The following is a 19,326-nucleotide window of genomic DNA, read 5'->3' as shown; positions in this document are numbered from 1 at the left end:
TTATTTTATTTTATTTTATTTTATTTTATTTTATTTTATTTTATTTTTACTTTCTTAGCATTGCACGTGTGGTCTGCTTCAAAGGATTTGGGGTTAAGAGCCAGCAGTGGCTGTGCAGGCAGTTTTGGTTTCAGCAGGACTCTCCAGGTAGGAAGGTCCCAACCCTCAGGAGAACCTGGTCCCTTCCTGCCTCTTCAGTGCCAGTGGCAGCTCTCTGGGATGTCTCAGATCTGCAGCTCAGCTGCCTCATAGCTGCTGTGGGGTTGAGTCTCTGCATCAGCTGTGGGCATCTGGGTGGAGATGTTGCATGCATAATATAGCTAATAGTTCCAGCTGAGGCCTTGGGGCTTCCCTGCTTATCTCTTTTAGCCTGATCCTACAGATATGCTCAAGGCATATCTGAAACTGAAGTCATCTGGGAACATTTTAGTAGGGATATATCTATTCTGACTTCAGAACTGAGAAGTTAGACGTGACTTGCAGCTAGTGACTCTGCACACTCTGTCCAGGCAATGGAAAGAAACTGATGCTATTGGAGGACAATTAATGTCATCTTAAAAGGATAAGATGAATCTCCTTCCAGAGGTGCCTATCGCTCTCCTTTGAGTGTAAAAAGCCTGTTGGTGCCAATGTAGCCATCTAAGCTTGGATAAGATTAATCTTGCTCTGTATTTGTATCCTGCTAGGATATGGAGGAGGTACTGAACTTGGGACAGTAACATTCATCTTCCTGACCATTGGGCTGCTGAGTATTCTCAGTCTCACTTGTTCTACACTGTGAAAATGTTTACAGGGAGTGAGGACTTGCTTTGAATCCATAATAGCTATTTGTTGGATCTGAGTGCTGCAGTATCACTGGGTCAGGGAGGAAAGCTGGAGCAGAAAGCATGTACAGACACATGCATGCACACACTCTTAACATCCAGTGACAGTGGAAGATAACCCTTTAGACATGACCACTGAGTTGCAAAGGCAGAACATGGCAAATCAAAGAACAGCACGCTTTCTCACTCAGAGGTGATAGAGGAACCACTGCAGATAAGCAGCAGAGTCCTTAACCAAGGGAGACATTGCTGGAACAATTCCTTTCTCTCTTTTCTTCCTTTGATCTTGTTCTTGTAGGGTCTATGACAGTCTTTTGTACCTTCTTGCTGCCTTCTTTGTGGAATATTTAATGTTGTATTTTTCACTGTGCCCTAAAACATGTTCTTGCTAGATTCTGAGGTTGCATTGCTTTTGGGACCATTAATTGGTATGTTGTGCTTTGTGATTGTGATCTTGGGACCCCAGTGTCATCCTGTCCCTGTAATGCATCCTTTAGGGAGTTCCTCTGCCATCATCCTATATTTTGTGCTCTCATCAGGGGCCTTGTTATGTAGTTTAGACTGACCCATTACTGATTCCCAGTATCGACTGAGGCTATATGTCCTTTGAGTTCTTGACAGTGACCCATGATGAAATAGTTAACTTCCATGGGGTCAGACATAGGAAAATCCCCCAAAAAATAAAGTTTCAAAGTGGAAAACTAAACCAGACATTACATAATGTATATGCAGAGTAGGGGTTACAGACCCTGGTTGAAAAACCTTATTCTTGTGAAGCTGACCTCAATTGGTGTTGGGCTGACCAGATACCACATGGATATAAGCCTGGGGGAGGAAAGTTCTCTGCCAAAGACACAGATGTTGATTTTTTTTAAATAAATTTATTATTTTTATTTTATTTTATTTTTTTCATCAGAGCTTTATAAATGCATGTGTTATTAGTTTTCTTTACTGCTTATTTATTATATCCATTGGGTTACTTAGGCTGTAGGTCAGTCTATGTAACTACGTTGCTGTGATGAGAGGTCTTCTGACTTGGTGCTTTTTCTTCACCAGTTTTATTCTGGATTTTCAAGCCTTGATTCCATTAGAAATCATAAAATATCTGTTAGTTCCCCAAGGTTACATACTTACAACGTAATTCACAATAATTTCTTAAAATGGTGTGATATTAGCTAATTATAAGAATTCTTTGACTACATATAATATTTATGACTTAAAGGACAAAAATGTTTCCTCTTAAAGTATTATGGCATTTATTATGATGGTGAATCACTTTTCTACTGAAAGACCTTAGTAGATAATATGGTGTTTGCATTTTCTATAACGCTAACTGTTAAAGCTCAGAAGATCAACACTGGGTTATAGAGTCAGTTTTCTTTTGCCTATAAATACTTCTGCATACAGAGTAGAAGAGCTTTAGCAGAGCCTTGTCGACATGTATCCAGTAGCCTGGGATGGAAACTGGGACTTCAAGTTTATCCTTTTATTCAGGGATGATCTGAATTCAGATCTCATGTCTGATTTCATACACTTTGGACAAGTGCCTTAAACTACTGGGCAGCCAAAGACCTCAGTCTAAATATTTAGCTTGGGTAAGAAAGCCAAGGTTAGGTCCCTGATTGCAGGATTATTCACAGCTGAATATCAGCACTGGAGGAAGGTGCCAGCATGGCTCAAAGGGAAGCCAATTCCTTGCCTAAGCTCTGCCAACCTCCTTTGTGTTCCCATGGCCTTTGAGTTTCTTCTCTGAGGTCATGAATGTTGAGTCATGCCCTGAGGGTCCTCATATCTGTGGTGAGGAGATGCAATGCCCACCTGCATCTGGTGCCTTGGTACTAGCGGGCACCTGAGGCCATGGGGAGAGGAGCTATGGCCTGTGGTGGTGTTCCCTGTCTAGGCTCCATGATGGGTCCCAAGTGAGGGTGACCCTATGAGACCTGAATGAGGAGCCACAGAAGGGGCAGGAGGTTCTGCTGCCGTGCTACCATGCAGAAAAAAAAACCATACTTTTAGAAGTCTAAGACTTCTCAGCTGCCCAGGATGAAATTCCAGCTCCTCTCTGAAGTCCTCAATCCCTGTGCTGTGAGATTTGTATTCCCGCTGTCACCTGGTCTCTTGCTCTTTCTTTCTCATTGTTTTATTGAGGCTGCTGCTGAGGTGTCCCCATGGGCACAGTCCCAAGCAGCTCAGCAGCTCATCTGCCATCTTCTTGAGCTGCCACTAAGGCCACCCATCAGATGTGTCCCTTCCCAGTCGTGTGGCTGAGGGAAGAGCCAGCACCCTCTTTGCTATCCTCTTAGCTTTGTATGTGTTTGTGTGCGCTGTGTTCAAGGGCACATGGCAATGTCAGTGGCACTTTGCTCCACCTTTTTCCCCCTTTTCCATAACGCAGCTCCCACCATTCCTCTGTCCTATAAAAAAATTCAATACAATCTTTTACAAAAAAAGATGTGATAATGCCTTTCTGCCCCTCAGGCCATGCAGGCCGGGTTCCTGTACTCAGTATTTTAGGGTGAGCAGAACTGCTGCTGCTGTACAGTGACAGCGTGTGCCACCCCCTGCGCCTTGTAGGCCACAGTTGTTCCATCTGAGCCTGCAGTGTTTACATGGCCAGTCCCAAACACTTCTGTGTTGTGTCACCAAGAGGCAATCTGGACCTGGATGGTGACAATTAGCATCTCCTTCTCCAGGGCTCTAAGCACTTTGTCCCGGGCCAGCCTGCTGTGCAGCTGATGGTGGCAGGGCTTTGTGCTTCTGTGAACATTGTTTATAGGTCCTGATGGTGTCAGGAAAATGCCTGAATTGCATGGGATTTACCACTATGGTGGCCCATGCCCTTTGGACTTCGGCAGCTACATAAGCAAGGGGGGTGGATATAGGATCTGCAGAGCAGAGCAGGGACACCTGATTGGGAAGCTCTGGCTAACCAGAGAGCTCTGCTGGCATCCAGGACCTTGGCACCTTGTCTCCTCCAGGCCCACTGCTGGGGTGATTGCTGGCATTTTGCTTTACCTAATGAAGCTCATGGATGCTAGAGTTTATAAGTGGGGATGAAATATGTATAATGTCTCTGTAACATGTAAAACACTTTAACAATCAGTCTTAAAAATGCTATCAAATCTTCTGAATTCATTTCAAAACCATTTAGTCTGGGAAGGAGCTGCTAATCAAGGAACATAATGGACCTATAAAATTGTGAAGTGGAGAAGTGGAGACCTAATTGTTAACCTTGTGGTACTGAAGGTGTGGGGGAGATCAATTTCGGCTGCATTTGCCTTTGTATGCCAGAATGAAAAAAAGCTTGATATGAAGAGAGCAGGCTGAGAGAAGTGAGTGGGGAATTGGACAGAGCCTGCTGGAGCAGTCTGCCCATCAGGAATGAGGATAGTGATGTTCAAGAGAGGCTTTATCAGCAGAGCCTGTGTCAGGGCTCTTTTGGGTTTGTTAAAGGAGATGTGGAGCGACCCCCCTCAGCTGGATGCCACACAGAATGGCTCTCCATGCTCCTCAGTGCAGGGTGGTGTGGCGGTGTCCCCAGGATGCGGTGACTGGTGGCAGCTGGCACGGCATGGTGGCTCTCAGGACATGTGTCTACAAGAAACCATCCCAGAAACTGTGCAGTGTCAGGAATACAGAACGCAGGAGCCTTTCAGAAGGAGACATATGCTTGTATTCATCTTGCATGGGGTGATTTAACAGAGTAATCAGTTGGCATTGTTCATGGTGTATTGAGGTTTGGGAGGCACTCTGAAATATTTTGTACTAACACACTACAGTTCTCCACATTGCCTGCTGGGCTTATTTTTAAAAAACTTCTGGTGTGAGTGAAGTGCTAATTGGAATATGTGTTTCATACATACAGAGCTTTGTGGACTGTGCTGGGAAAGGTTTGATTTTCTTGCTGAATTAAATACCCAAAGAGCTACCTAAATGTAGCTCTTTGTACTTGGTCGTTTAGAGACAGGTTGAACAATTTTCTGGTTTATGGACCACAATTTTTTAAACACTTTAGTTAAAGCTCTCGGCATAGTTTTTAATCACTTTGTGAAAGTACAAACACCAAAATTCATTAATTTCATACATATGTATGAACAGAGACTTCAGAGCCGTGTGTGGACCTGCTGCCTGCTGATGGCAGGGGAGTGTTTAGATTGGTTGGGTTGCATGCTGTTTTTCACTAATTTTTAGTAAATCCAGAAAATAAAAACTAATTGTTTTGTAATGTGTTAGAAAAGAAGTATATAAAAAAATCAGGTGCCTTCAGTGATAGCATTGGCCCAAATTTACCAGTAGGGGAGGGACTGATGGATGCCAGTGCCCTGGCCTTGATCCTGCAGAGTCTCCTGGTGCAGCTATGGCTGCTCTGGGGGTGCTCATCTCCTTTCTCCCAATTTCAGCTGCAGCAGGGCTCTCACATTACTTCTAACTCTCATACTTTGGCTTCTCCTTCCACTGCTTCCACATCTGCAGCATGCTTGGATGAGCAGCAGGACTGTCCCTTGGCAGTAAGCAGCAATCCTGGGGCACAGAGGTAGGGTACAGTATTACGGAGTGCCCTTTGGTTGGGTCCAAGACATTGCTGCATGGGTGGGTGCCATCACTGCTGCTGGGCTGTCACTGCAGTGCTAGCATGCTGCTGGGGCAGCTCGGCATGGCAACAGCTTCTGGAGGAGACGGGGAGCTGCTCTGTGTTGGGAGAGCCCATCGGCACCCTGGCGTCACCCATTCCCAAATTACAGTTTTTAGATGCATAAGCAGTGAATAGCTTCTCTTGCAGTCCCCAAATCTTGCAAAGCTTTGTTGCAGCGTTTGTTGTGTTTGAAAGGTCATCTTTGTTTTTGTTTTTGTTTCATTTTCATTCAAACTTAAAAGCTTTAAGAGGATGACAATTGAGCAGATCAGCAAGGCTCACATCGCAGAAAGCTCTGTCACTCCCTCTGTTTCTTCTGTCCTTTTTTTTTTCATTTTAAATATATCCCAACTTTAAAACATTTACAGCCATTCATCTATGGAAAAATGATAGCTTCCTGTATTAGTGTACATCCTTACATGCTTTTGTTTTCTGAAAGGGACAACGACTCACCTCAGACATGACATTTGGGATGCTCTTGAGTAGGAGGAAAAGATGGAGCTTGAGGCCTCTGTGTGAGTGAACATGAATGGATATGTGTGCATCAATGTTCCCCTGACTCTTTAAAAGAAATATATTTGTCCTGTGTAAGCAAAGATGTCCTTATCGATTAACTGAACTAGCAGAGTGACTTACTGGTGTAGAGGCACTAAAGGCAGGAAAGGACAACACCATTTTTAGATTGGCTATAATTCAGATGAATTGCTTATGTCCGATGTTACACTGTCTTGATATATTTAAGAAAAATTGCCTGAAGCTGAGGTACCAATTATGGCGATAATGTGAGATCATGTCATTACTGTTAGAAATACCAAGACAAATATTCTGAGACCCTGAAGGAGAGACTGAGAGCACCTGTGCTGGCTCCAGGAGGGTGAAGCTCTATGTAGAGCCTGGACACTTGGACAGTAGGATGCTACTGTTACACCAAAGGCCAGGCCAGTCTGGGGTGCTGAGCAGGTGCCCTGCAGGCTGTCCAGCAAAGGACTTGGGGTATGGCTGATGTTTGAGCCTGGCCCTTTCCAAAGCACAGCTGTTTCTGCCCAGATGGTGCACTGGGTTCTCCTTTGGGAGGAAAAGCTAATTAAAAAGGCTTGCTGTTTCTATGACAGCTCTGAAGGTAAAGGTGATGTTTGGCTCTGATGTGACAGATAAAGAAACAGCTTTGGAAGTCCTTGAGTCTAACAGACATGGAGGTGGGAGCTCAGCGTCACATAGCTATGGAAGCTCTCTCCAAATCCTCTGTTAGTCATAAGACCAGGCAGCCTGCCTTGCCTCTGTGGCCTTTTTAGCAACAATTACAGCAAATATCCTAGGAGTCAAGGGAACAAAAGAGGGAAAGGAGCCTTCTGGAAACTTACAGAAGTGAACTGTGAAGTAAATCCCTAATGAGATCAATCATCCCTGGGCAAGTCCAAAGCTTTTCTAACTTTGAGCTCCATGGCAACGAACCAAGAAACTTTTCCCCTTCACACCAAAGCTTCCCTCCAAGCAAGGAGAAATGTGGAAGGTGACATCTTTATTAGCGGAGGTGTGCTTTTCTGCTCACGCCTCTGCAGTTCTGGCCCCAGGTTTCTGCTGCAACTGTGCAGTACAAAAAGAGCAGAGCAGCCAAGACAGAAATGTGCCTGTGGCTCTGCCTGTCCTTGCCTTTGTAAAATGAGTTTGGAAACTTCCAGTAGAGATCATAGCATGCTGCAGCCACAAAACCCAGCCTGAATGCTTGGATCATTATCAGTGTAGACATTTAGCTGTAATAGCATTGAAAATAAAACATTATCTGCACTTGCAAAGGGAGTTACTGGCTGCATGTAGCATGTCTTAATCAATAACCACGGCAGATGATTTGGGTTGGGCTTCATTACAAGGTGTTGGGTGCATTTATATGACACCCGTATGTTCATATGACACTCAGGAGTATGCTAATTAATCAGCCAGTGTAACTGACTTAGCAGAGGTGCTTAACGTGGAGCTGCAGAGATATGTAAAGTAGGGATTGGGTGAGTGGTAAATGGTGTCAGATGGTGGGAAAGGGCCAGACAGAAAAAGAAGGAGAAAGACAAAGTTCTGGGGATGCAAATAGAAAACAAAATGGGAGAATCAATCCACTGGGAGGCAGCAGAGCTGATCTCAGAGGTAGGATTAAGAATAAAAATGGTGGGGAGCTGTGAAGGAAGAGGATAGAGATGGTGAGGTATTGAGGGCACCTGACACAGGAGGCTAAGCATGAGATATTAATATTCAGAAGAGATGGTGCAAATCAGGCTGCAGCTGGTCTTTGGTGGAGATGAGACATTCCTGGCAATGGTGGTTGAATTCACTTCAGAGGGGAGATGAAAATTATCAGGGGAGAAATGGGGCTGTGCTTGAAATTCTGCATCAATTCCTGGCAGACAACTAGCTGCACTGGTGCTGAATTGTTGGCAGCCTCGTCACTGAGACCATGGAGTAGGTATGTAGACTACAGATGTCCCTCCTGTTTAGGGTACAATGGTGTCAGAGAAACCAGAGCAGTCTGAGCTCTGTTGTAACTAACTGATGAATCCACCAGCTTTCTAGAAAAAAATGGCATATTTGGCAAGAACTTACAGGAGTTTTACATTTTTCTGTATTTTTTTTTCTTTAATGAAACTTGTTTGAAAACTCACTCTTCCAGACCCCATGGTTTATGTGGACTTGTTAAAGGTGCTAAGCAGAGAAATACCCTGAGAAGGACTGAGTCCCAGAACCCATTCTTCCTGGCAGGCTTGAATTGATAGGGAAGGGTGCAGCATATCCCAAGTCTGCGGAGCTGGCTCCTGGCAGACGAGATTGCCATCGCAATGACCACTTTTATCTCACTGCACTCCCCCATATCACCTTTATTTGTTTCTTGTAGCACTCAGTGAAGATCTTTCTGGAGTAATGGGCTTTTCTGTGTGCTCTGCTGCTCAGCACCAAGTGTGGGCCTGGCCCAAAGACCTTATATGCTTGCCAGAGGTGGTTGATATGGATGAAAAAGTTCAATTTTGAATAATGAGAAACCAGGTTCTACTTTCCTCCCTTCCTCCCTAGACCTGGAAAGCGGGAAAGGACAGGAAAAATTAGAAACTGGGATTAGAGGAGGCTGTAGGAGCCACTGACATTCATTCTGGAAGGCACATAACGGTATTTGGCCAGGGAGAAATACAACACTCAGGAAAAAATGGGTCTGGTGATGGTCTGACTAGCTCTACAGACAACCTTTGCTGCTGTTTGAGAGAAGGGCTACCAATGACTTCCTGTGAGGTTTCACCCAAACTCCTCCCCAGTTGTGTGCTACTGATGGTGGCAGCGAGGATGCAACGGGGCCTGGGGCAGCAAAGCAGCATCAAAATAAATGTCCATTTTCCTGTGTTACTACATAGATATGAAAAATTAAATAAAAGGGGGTCACAAGAATAGCAATACCATGTGAATACTATGCTACTATGCCAGCATTGTTTAAAGGAGATGAAATTAACAGGAAAATTAACTGCCCCTAGACTGGGCAGAGGAACATACTGGTGAGCCTACATGGCTTCAGCATGCTTCCCCGTGACACTGCTGGGTCTGATTCAGGCCCATACACAGTTCTGGCCGTGGAAATGGTAGCTATCTAAGGAGCAGCAACAATTTTGGGGGTATTAAAGGTGCGTTAAATTTGTTATGTGTTTATTGTAATGAAAAATGACATTATTAGTTCAGCTGGTTGAATTTCTTTATGTGAAACATTAATCTTCTGAAAAATGAGGCTCTTCAGAAAAGGGCTCTGTGGATGAAGGCAAATTATTATTTTTTAAACAAAAATTTAGTTTAAGGAAAATGGAAATACTTATTTAAAAAAATGCTATATTTGTGTGAAAAATATCCGTATTTTTCCAGACAGGACAACTTACTGTGACTATAGTCTGTAAGCTGATGATTTATTTTGTCTAACTTAAGGTAAGGAGCATTTTTCTGTTCTGCTCAGCCAGAGATGGATTAGGCCCCAGAACAGGTTGTCTCGTTAGCATTCTTTTGACATCCTTATGATGCTTTCTGAGACATTGTTTCTGTGAAGTAAACTGGAAATCAAATTATGCCCCCTTCGCCCAGCTTGCAAACAAATGTTTCTAGGGCTAGTTAGAGCTGCCAGATTCCTTTTGCATGTGTTGTATATGCCCAGGATGTGTCTCTGCGGATGCTGGGAGCCTGATCACCCTGTTCCTGTGCTTCCCGGGGCTGGAAGGAAAAGAAGAGTTCAGTTTTCAACCAAAGGAGACATTTTCCTGCACCTGTGTACCCTCCTACACCTTAAAGTGTCTATACAGAACTTGTTTGATTGCCTACATGCAAATTCATTATTTACTCCCCTCTCTGGAATAGGAAATAAAAACAGAGCTTTCCCATATCTGTAATGCAGTAGTTCATTAATTCTACTCATATGCATGCAAATGATTGTTTCTCGGTGTAACACTGAAGCATGTCACTCAAAATTCACACAGACTATGTACAATTGAAAAAAAAAAAAAGATTTTTGGATATATATTTTATTTGACAGTGGTTTAGAATATCATACAGTAAACAAGATTTCTGTAAAAGTTAATTTATCCATAGTGGTGCGTTTCATAAAAATAGTTGCTCACTTACAGCCTTTCTGTGACTATTAATACATGGAATTATATTTATAGAGATAGAGCTGTACAGGGTAAATTCACAGCTAACACTACACAGAAATATTATTTGGAATGGGGTTTAGATGATGTGCTGTCTTCACAGGTTATCAATTACAGCCGCATAAAGCAATTACTGCACAAGGAGTAGCTGTGAACTGTGCAAATTAGAGTTTATGCAAGCATAATCTCAACTGTTTTTCAGATTTCATTGTTTGCTTTCTTTATACATAAAAATAAGATACTGGGACGTGCATCTACACTACAGAAGCATTGTCCAAAATCAGATTCAATAAATTAATGGCAAATTATATTGGATTCTAGTTCAGGGGATAAAGACTTTTTTATTTATTTATTTTCATTAAATAAGAGTTTTATAAACAGCTACATGGACTTGTGCTTTTTTAGAAATTATAGATGGACTTTTTTTTTTTTTTCTAAAAAAAAAAAAGTTGTTTGAAAGCTGCAAAATCCTTTACTTGAGGCTTTTCAAATAATTGGACAGGAAGAAACATGCCTGTAAATTTCTCAGTCCAGTGCAATGTTTGGGATGTACAGTAATGTGCTAATTTATTGGAACAAAGCCAATCTCAATCTAATTTTTCAGCAGAGCATGTGAGGAACTAAGGTTACTAGAGAACAATAGTTTTAAAGTATGATTTTTTGACAGTATTTATTTATTTATTTATTTTTTAGAATTACCAATGTATTATTGCCCAGGATTTTGTTTTAATTTTGACAGACAAATAAGCATATGCGCATTTATACATACACACAACATCTTTTTTTAAACAAGATAGTGACCGATTGACTGAACTTGGACTTATTTCCTGTGAAGGCAGACTGGAATGTTTACCTGGCACTTAAGGCTTGAAATTCAAAACAGATAAGCAAAAAATGCTAAAAAAAAAAAAAAATGAAGGTAGGGAAAAAATGATAATATGGAAACCATTCTTTAAAATGGGAATATATTGAATTTACTGAACGAAGACACCGAAGACGGAATTTCAGTCTAACTATTGTTAACGTGTGCCTTAAAGGCACCTGCTCTGCCAAATTTAGGGGATGGAAGGTGAGAGCATCCTAACTAAATGCAAGTGGGTATGAAACATAGCACTGTTGATAAGAGAAGCTATCATTTTCTGAAGGAGGGAAAGGCCTTTCCTTAAGGAAACTGCAGCTTTTTCTCTGTAGCAATCTTCCTTTCATTGCAAGGGCCTTGTGGATGTCTCAAGTTTTGAGCCTGGCCAATTGGCTTGAGTATTACCTTGCAGGATTTGGGGAACCTGTAGTAAATTGCTTTGGAGAATAATTTGCAAATACAACTCCACCCCAACTCATTTCCAATGTACAGAAACATGGTTTGTTCACAAAAATGGCAGTAGAAATGGTATCACAGAAACTAATCCACTAGATTCCCAACTCCTCCCGTAGCGCCCAGTGAACTATGCTACAGGGTATCATGTGGACTATCCCAAAGTGGTAACAGTGGAGACGTGTCATGGGCATACAGTTCTGAATGCTTCAAAGAAACCCTTTAACCCCTGTCTAGATATGTCGAGAACGATTTATTTACAACATTTTAGCTCCATGAAAAGATCCTCTCTCAGTTTCAGCTTGCTCCGTGCAGTTTTATTTAAGGCGATGTTCCAGTTTGCGATTGCTCTAACTTGTTCCAGTTTCTTGATATAAAGTTTGAATGAAATCCAAGTCCTTCATGCAGTGGAAAAAAATGCTAAAGCTACACTGCACTACCCTTTCTCTGATGTACTGTCCTTCATATTGTTTTGGTTTCTTCCATAGCTGCCAAAGTCCCTAAAATGGAACTGGGACTTTAGGGTCGGTTTTAAATCTCCGTGTTGACTATATGCTTTTGAACTTATTAGATACTGTGCACATTGTCATGGAATTACACACTAATGTTTTCATTCCTCAATGCTTTGTGTATAATGCGTGATAGTTAAAATAAATTAAAATAAATCAATGTGAGACAAAAACTAAGAAGAATGTTCTGCGTCGATTTGAGACAGTTAGAGGGCAACAGTCCCGTGCTTATCTGCTCATGGCAGAAGTACCAGACTTCAGGACACTAGGTAGCTTATCCGAGCCAGGGATTTTCCATGGCCCCGGGGAGACCGTTGCCTTTCGAACTGTGGTGTTGGTGCTGCGAGTGCTAATGGAGTGGAGATGTCCCTTCCTGGGGAACTCGCTGGGTTTCCCATCAGGGTCCCTCTGGCTGTGGTCCATATCGCTTCCAGGCGAGGGGCAGCGATTGCTACTGTATGTCTTGGTAGCACCTGTATCAAGCCTGACATGGTCAGGTGCTGCAGCTGACTTCTTCTCACTGGTATTTGTGGATTTGTGATCTTCTTTTTTGCTAAGAGATCCTCCCCTCTTGCTTTCCGGCTTCTTCAGCCGCCCAAACTGTTCGTCACTGGTTCCAGCACACACGTGCTCTCTCGCGCCAACCTCGATCATAACACTGTGTCCCACCACTTTGCTTTCTGAGGTGTGCCTGCCACCGTCAGTGGTCTTATTTTTACCTTCTGAATATCCTTTCCAAGAAGCCTCTTCATGCTTTGACCTGTCTACCTTTTTAGGACTTGCTGACCTTTCTCTTTGTTCTCCTAACCTTTTCTTTTTGTGACCATTCACCGAAAGCTCCTTTGGTTTCCTTACATCGTGTTCCCTCTTGATATCCCATGTTGGTTCTGGGCTTATCTGGTGAGAAGGGTCAGAGGGTGGGGCTATGTGTGATGAAGATAATGGTGAGATTATGTCGTCGAGGGAAAGAGCTACTTCCGGCAGACCTGGGGAGGTGGCAGAGGGAGCACTCCAGGAGTTTGGTTCGTCTGTTGTGACAGCAAAGAGAAGGGAGTTAAGGGTGTGTGCAGCAAAGCAGAGTACATATATCATACACATACGCATTTTTAGCAACATCAACACCCGAACCACACACGTGAATTAAACTCCTCAGTCTTTTAGGCGAAGTGAAACTTCCTGTGTAGTCAGTGGGGAGGAAAAAAAAACAACACAATCCACCCCCAGCCAAATAAATAAAAATAAGAGTCGGGAGAAGAAAGAACTGCAGGGCTGGTAACTGCACATGCTGGAAACCTCGGTCTTTTTTCATACAGGTTCTGTTTTTCTCCTGCTATGTTAAATTATTCTTAAAATAATAAAGACACGTGCTCATGAAATCAAATTGCCTCTTTTGTAGCTGTATAATGGATTTCTTAGCTGGGCAATATCAGCGCTGTCTCTGAGGACAAATGAGAAGGACTTTCTGCCATCTATTAAACATGTCCCTACAAGCATATAATAATTGACAAGAATTTGTAGCCCAGATAAGGTCATCATTGAATTCTGTCTCATATTTTTTCTAAACAGATACAATATTGCAGTGTTTATGGCCCCACAATTCTTACAGGGTACTTACAGAGCTCTGCCTTTATATCACAGCATCAGCGGCTAAGTCTCTTGGCTGTGCATTTTGAATTTCTCCTGGTTACTTAGCCTCAACACAATATGGTCGGGTTGTGCACATTCTGTTTAATTTAGCCAAAGAGACATCTCCTTTGCTGAATCATGATGATTTTCCTAATCCACTGGTACAAAACACAACATTCTGAGATGGTGTCCCCAAATGTCTTTCTTTTGCATATCTGATCCTCATTGCTTTTGATTAACATTCAGGCAGACTGCAAATCCATCATGACTAATGACAGCACAGCTCCTATTATTACCCATCTACACTGAGGTTAGAGAAATCACTGAACTTGGCTAATGTCATTCCCTATTTAGCACCATTGCCTGGCTCTGAACAGTATGAGCAATAATCCGTCAGAGATGAAGGACTGTCTCAGGGATCCATGGAAACGAGGTGGAACCCGTGGCAGGAGCTGCATATTTCTTGGGGGAGAAAATGTAACCTTCTATCTGGAAAGCAAGCCTGGGCTTCTGTGGGTCAGGACTAGCATCTCTCAGTGATGCCAATTGTCCTTTAAATACCACGTTTACTTTTCTCAGTGCTACGGCTACTTCCATTATCATAAAGATGCACATCATCTTGAAAAATGGAATGGGATTTACTTCCCAATCTGGGCTCTGCAGCTTGTTTGACTGAGACAGCACATTTAAGTTAATAGCTTGATTGAGTGATTGCTGTTTTGCGGATAAAAATAGGAGAGACAATAGTGAGGTGGGTGACGTAAGGGGAGGGAGCAGTGCAGTTAGCTGAGGAGCTATTTATTTTCCCAGATGGTGTTTGTCATATGCTTTTGCATAATGAGCATATGTGTGGAGAGGATTAGCATTTCAGAGGGGAAAAAGTACAAGTTCTGTGTAAGACAAATAAACTTTGAGCTTGGAATCTAAATGGGCTGAGGGTTTCAAATGATTTTTTTTCTTTTTCTCTTTTCTTTTTTTCTTTTTTTTTTTTTAAATCACACTTTCTTACCCTCCAGTTAAGGCTGAGTAATGTACCATCTGCTCCCTGCTTGGCACTTGAGCAAGAAAAAATAAAAGGGAGGCTCATGCATGTAGAGTTATCAGCTCTTATGAGCTTGCCTACAAAAGCATTTGCTTCTCCAGGCTGGTACTTCAATTCTGTAATTCTGCAGGCTGTGGTGGCAAGAGAGGAGCAGGCCCACCTGGGCTTTTCTTAGATCCAAAATCCAGTAGATTCTGCTTTGGTTAGCCCTCAAAGCAGTGATCCCTCATGGGGCCCAAGTCCCTTTGCCCAATTTCTTTACAGGTAGCATGGGACTAGGCAATGCAGTGGGAACCTGCCACTGTGCACTAGCGAGGTGCCTGCACCGGCGCTGAACAAACCACCTTGGCTCTTAGCAAATTAATCCATCTGTAGCAGCGTGGAGCTCGGGACAAGCTAATTTACACTGCTTCCCTGCAGATTACGTTAGCCTGTGTTAACCTCTACTTCAGAGAGAGACGGGCGCGCAGAGACCCCGCACCCCGCGGTACTGCAAACTGCCCTGGGTGATTTTTCTCCTGTTAAGTCATCGGTACGTGAGCAGCATGAGTGAAGAAAAAGGAAACAAGCTCAGCTCAGTCTGTGCTTTTTATGGCAGTGCCACACTCCATCGCACACCTCCCCAGGGCACAGGTAGGGATGACTGTTGGTCTGGCCAACATTTTTGACTTAAGTACAGTCTTTCTTTCCTGCTAGTCGCTAAGATGATATTTTTTCACTGAGAGTTAGTGAAGAACAGAGAGCCATTATCAGATCTCTTGCAAGGCCCTGAGAGCATCTAAAGTTACAGAAATATCTCATTACTTTGGGAAACATCAGCTGCATATAAGTAGAGCCATCAAATGGCCTGAAGCAGCAAGATGCTCTTGGGTAACAAGTGTACTTCTGCACAAAATGTGCCACTGTGCGGAAATCATCTGGTTCTCATCCAGGCAGGAGGAGGACACTGCAAAAACAGGGCTGCAAACACCGCTCATTGCTCCTTTGGGGCACAAAGGACAACGTTGTACCTGTTACTTATGGACACTCAGAGGAAAGGGAGGTGGGCATAAGCAGCCTGATGTTTTATTCCCTGGAGATGGGATAGCTGTGGGAAATCCCATCCTGATTCATTAATGGACTGTACTTCAAGACAATTGCATTTATTTATTGTTTACAGTATTCATTTTTGGAGGGGAGGGAAGAATCACCAACTGTTGCAGTGAGAAACTATAGCGAGTTAGAACCTACTTGAGCAACAGCGAGTCAACAGGTACATACTTGTTATATGTAATAATGTGTGTATGCAGTTATCTATAAGCTAGAACTTGCCATATTATAGGCATTATCAGATTTTTGGTCATCTCCTAGAAAACCCTAACAAAATCGAAAACACAACCAACTAAGCAAGAAGTCCTGCAGCCATAGCTTAAAGGGAAGTTTGGCTGTCCCAGTCCCAGGCGAGACACTGGCTGCAGTTTGATACATTGAGTTTGGCATTCTCCTTGGGCAGACACCCATGTAAGCCCTATTTCCAGTGGCTGAAGGAACATCTGCCATGAAATAAAACTGCCACTCCTATTCTCCAGCAATATAGTACTTGCAAGCAAGAACTTGAAGAATTGACTTTCTCTAAGCTTCAAGCGCTGTCAACCCAAGACAGCAAAAACACAACCCAATCTGCTTTTTGTTTTACGTAAAAGGAAATTACGCTAAAAGTCATCCTCAGCTTTGGTAGATGTTCATGTCAACAAGTTATGGTTGTAATATGCCCCTATCCAGTGAGCACAATGCTGATGGTAGGGTATTGTAATTGACTTTTCTCTAATATTTGAAAATTATAGGAAAATAGCAAAACTATTATGGTAGAGCAAAGCACAGTAATACAGGTAATTTGTTGCTCAAAAGAAAAATAACATTTTTAAGAGCTTTGTTTGAGCCATAAAGGTTCATTTGGACTTGTTCAACCTGCACTGAAATGATTGCTTTTCCATAACATGAGAAAAACGCCAAATTTTATCCTTTGAGCAACTGAACTAATGATTTCTTTTTAGGCTTATTCTGAGGGCATAACTACATTTTGGAAAAATTTCTTAATACATCTGAAAAAATAATGTTTTGTCCTAATTTTTAAGCTTTACATAAAACCTGTGGTGTTAAGTGCAAACATAACCTACTTTCAGTTTCTGTTATCCCAAAGTATCTCAAAACATTTTGCAAACATACTCAACCAGAGACAGAGCAATGATTTTACTTTTTTTTTTTTTTTTTTTTTTTTTTTTTTTTTTTTTCCTCTTCAGTCCTGGGAGGAATTGAAGACTGCATTTGTTTAACAGAGCTTGAACTACTAATGCCCAAACAGCTTATAAGCAGAAGTGAAGGATGTCGCATTCATCTGAATCTACAAGAGAGATTTAGGGTTGATGTAGTTTTAAATTTGTGTTTTACTTTGTCACTATGGATATCATACTTACTGTGGGAGAAATGATTTTCTGAAGTTACAGATTGCACTGAAGGCTAATAGATGCTTTTCTCCCTTCTCTGAAGGGAGAAAAACTCCCTTGACCTACCAGTTTAGACAAGATAAATGACCTGGGGGCAGTGCTATCATCTGTCATTGTGACGGCATTTGATTTGGAGTAATTTAGTAGGTGCTTTCTGGGTGGCTTTTAGTTTCCATGAGCGACTGGCATGCAGGTTGGCAGCACTTCTATGGAATGTGCTAGAATGACACACCTACGACCTCTTTCACATAACTCCTTGGCAAGGAGCAAATTGCTAACTGAGTAAGAGACAGCACAGACACACAGACACCCTTCAGTGTGTAGGAGGACGAGATGATCACAGCCATTTTGGATGAACAGTGACAAGGGGAAAGCATAACGACCAGAAATTTTCTGTCTAAAGATTTGTTTGATTGTTTGTTTGTTGTAGACCTGACACACACACGAGTTGTTTGCTGCATCAGCTTATGTGCTTTCAGAGGTCTGGAAATTAGGCTATTATTCACATGTCCACATGCTCCTCTCTTAACTAAAGCCTAGTTCTTTTTCTGGATCCAGTGCTTGCTGATGAATGCATCTGAACCACCCAGCAAAAGCCTAGCCTTATTGCTAATCGAGAAGATATTTATGCCTGTCTTACTTTCTGAGCATTGCCTAGGTACCTAGTCAGAGGAAAGAGCTCACCCTACTACTAAGTTTATTTAATTTTCTGTACTACCTGTGTTTTCATTACAGGTTAAGTAATCTTCTAAGATTGTGTCAAGTCTGTTCATGCTCTGCTTAGCTGCTCTGCTAACATCTCAGGTCAAGAGAGATTAGACTTCATATTTGCTGCTGGGTTCTACTTTTGTATCAAAATATTTTAAATAATTGCTTGGGAGTTTATCAAAAATGTGGGATTTTTCATCACATAAAATTAAGTATAAGATAGAAGTATTAATTTCTTCAGTATTTAATGGTAATGTTAAGAATGGAAATGACATCACATTGTTACTTCAGTATAATAAAATTTCAATGCCAGTTTTATTTCTGAAGTAAGTGAATAATGAACAATATTTTAAAGCTTTGAACACTTTCGTTATTATGAATTAAATGTTTCCTGAAATGTCTAAGCAGCTGTTTTCACCTCGTTCCAGAATTATGTTCCTAGGGAATCAAAGAGTTTTTGATTACATAAAAAATATGGTGCATTTTTTTTTCCTACTTTTTGTCTGAAATTATGTACTGCCAGAAGGTGGCAAACAGTTCTTACAGATGCTGCTAATAACAAAAATAGGACAAATTGTCCCCTGGTGAGTATCCACTAATGCTGGCAGTGTTACACCAGGAATGAATTTGGCTCTTTCTCATTATAGCTTAACATGCTTGTGATGTTCCTGATTGCATTGGCTTCCTGCAGCTTTTCCTCAACACTCTCTAAGGAGGGATATTTCAGAATATTTAAAGATTCTTTAATCTTTCATCCCAGAGCGTCCTCAGCCCAGATATAGTGCACCCTTTGTCTCCAGAAATGAATGATTTGCTGAGGTTTGGATTGTCAGAAATGCTCTTGGCACCTTCTGTCCAGCTGCCATGGTACAGTATGTCACGTGTTCCCCTTCCTATGCCCCAAACTCTCCTGGAGGGTGCGTGGTAATGGGCACTGCATCTTCCTTACTTCTGGCTATGACCTCTCACTTCGTGTTAATTATTCACTAGTGTTATGCAAATGTTTTCTCATAAATTACCCTTTGCTTGGCTTAAAAGAGAGAAATCCACTCTTCCACTGCTGTTACCCACATCCAAACCAATAGGTGCGGAAATAAACATCTGCCTGATTTAGGCACCTTCTGCTGTTCACTGTCCAGTCACGATGTCCATGTGGGTAGCCCTTTCATCCTTAGCTTTTCCCTTATGTCTACTTTTTTTTTTTTTTTTTTATCAGCTTACTGTGGGTGCCATGTTTTGATTCTACGTCTGAAAATGGCATACATACCATTTACCTTTACAAAAATAAATCTAGGTTGTATTTAGTTATTTTGGCATACAAACTACTTTTCCTTTCCTACAAATGCAGTTAATTGATCTGTTTGATATCATTGGGTCTTGTTTCCGATGCAATGAAAACCTCATCTCATTTCTTGAAATCTTGGTCTAACCATACTCATTATACTGTTATCTCGTTTGTTGTCTCAGTATTGTCCTGTTGACTTTTTGTAGTAGCTTGTAAATGTGAATGGAATTTTCCTGCTTTCTAGTAATT

At 42.0% G+C, this 19,326-nt stretch overlaps 1 protein-coding gene across 16 annotated transcripts in view; it reads right to left on the bottom strand.

Annotated features, from left to right (window-relative positions):
- Positions 1-9,968: 9,968 nt before the first annotated feature.
- MAGI2 (membrane associated guanylate kinase, WW and PDZ domain containing 2) overlaps positions 9,969-19,326 on the bottom strand; it is a 775,806-nt gene continuing 766,448 nt past the window's right edge. For 9 of the 16 annotated variants that reach the window (XM_035346387.1, XM_035346542.1, XM_035346777.1 and 6 more), the window contains one exon: positions 9,971-12,961. In XM_035346387.1, coding sequence (XP_035202278.1) covers positions 12,162-12,961 — 800 coding nt within the window. In that variant the 3' untranslated portion in view covers positions 9,971-12,161. Of the gene's footprint in view, positions 12,962-19,326 lie in introns of all 16 variants that reach the window. The other 7 variants (XM_035347565.1, XM_035347409.1, XM_035347042.1 and 4 more) reach the window with 2 other exon arrangements.

This window comes from Oxyura jamaicensis, chromosome 1 (assembly GCF_011077185.1).
Source record: "Oxyura jamaicensis isolate SHBP4307 breed ruddy duck chromosome 1, BPBGC_Ojam_1.0, whole genome shotgun sequence".
NCBI lineage: Eukaryota > Metazoa > Chordata > Aves > Anseriformes > Anatidae > Oxyura > Oxyura jamaicensis.
This window is presented reverse-complemented; position numbering and strand designations above follow the sequence as displayed.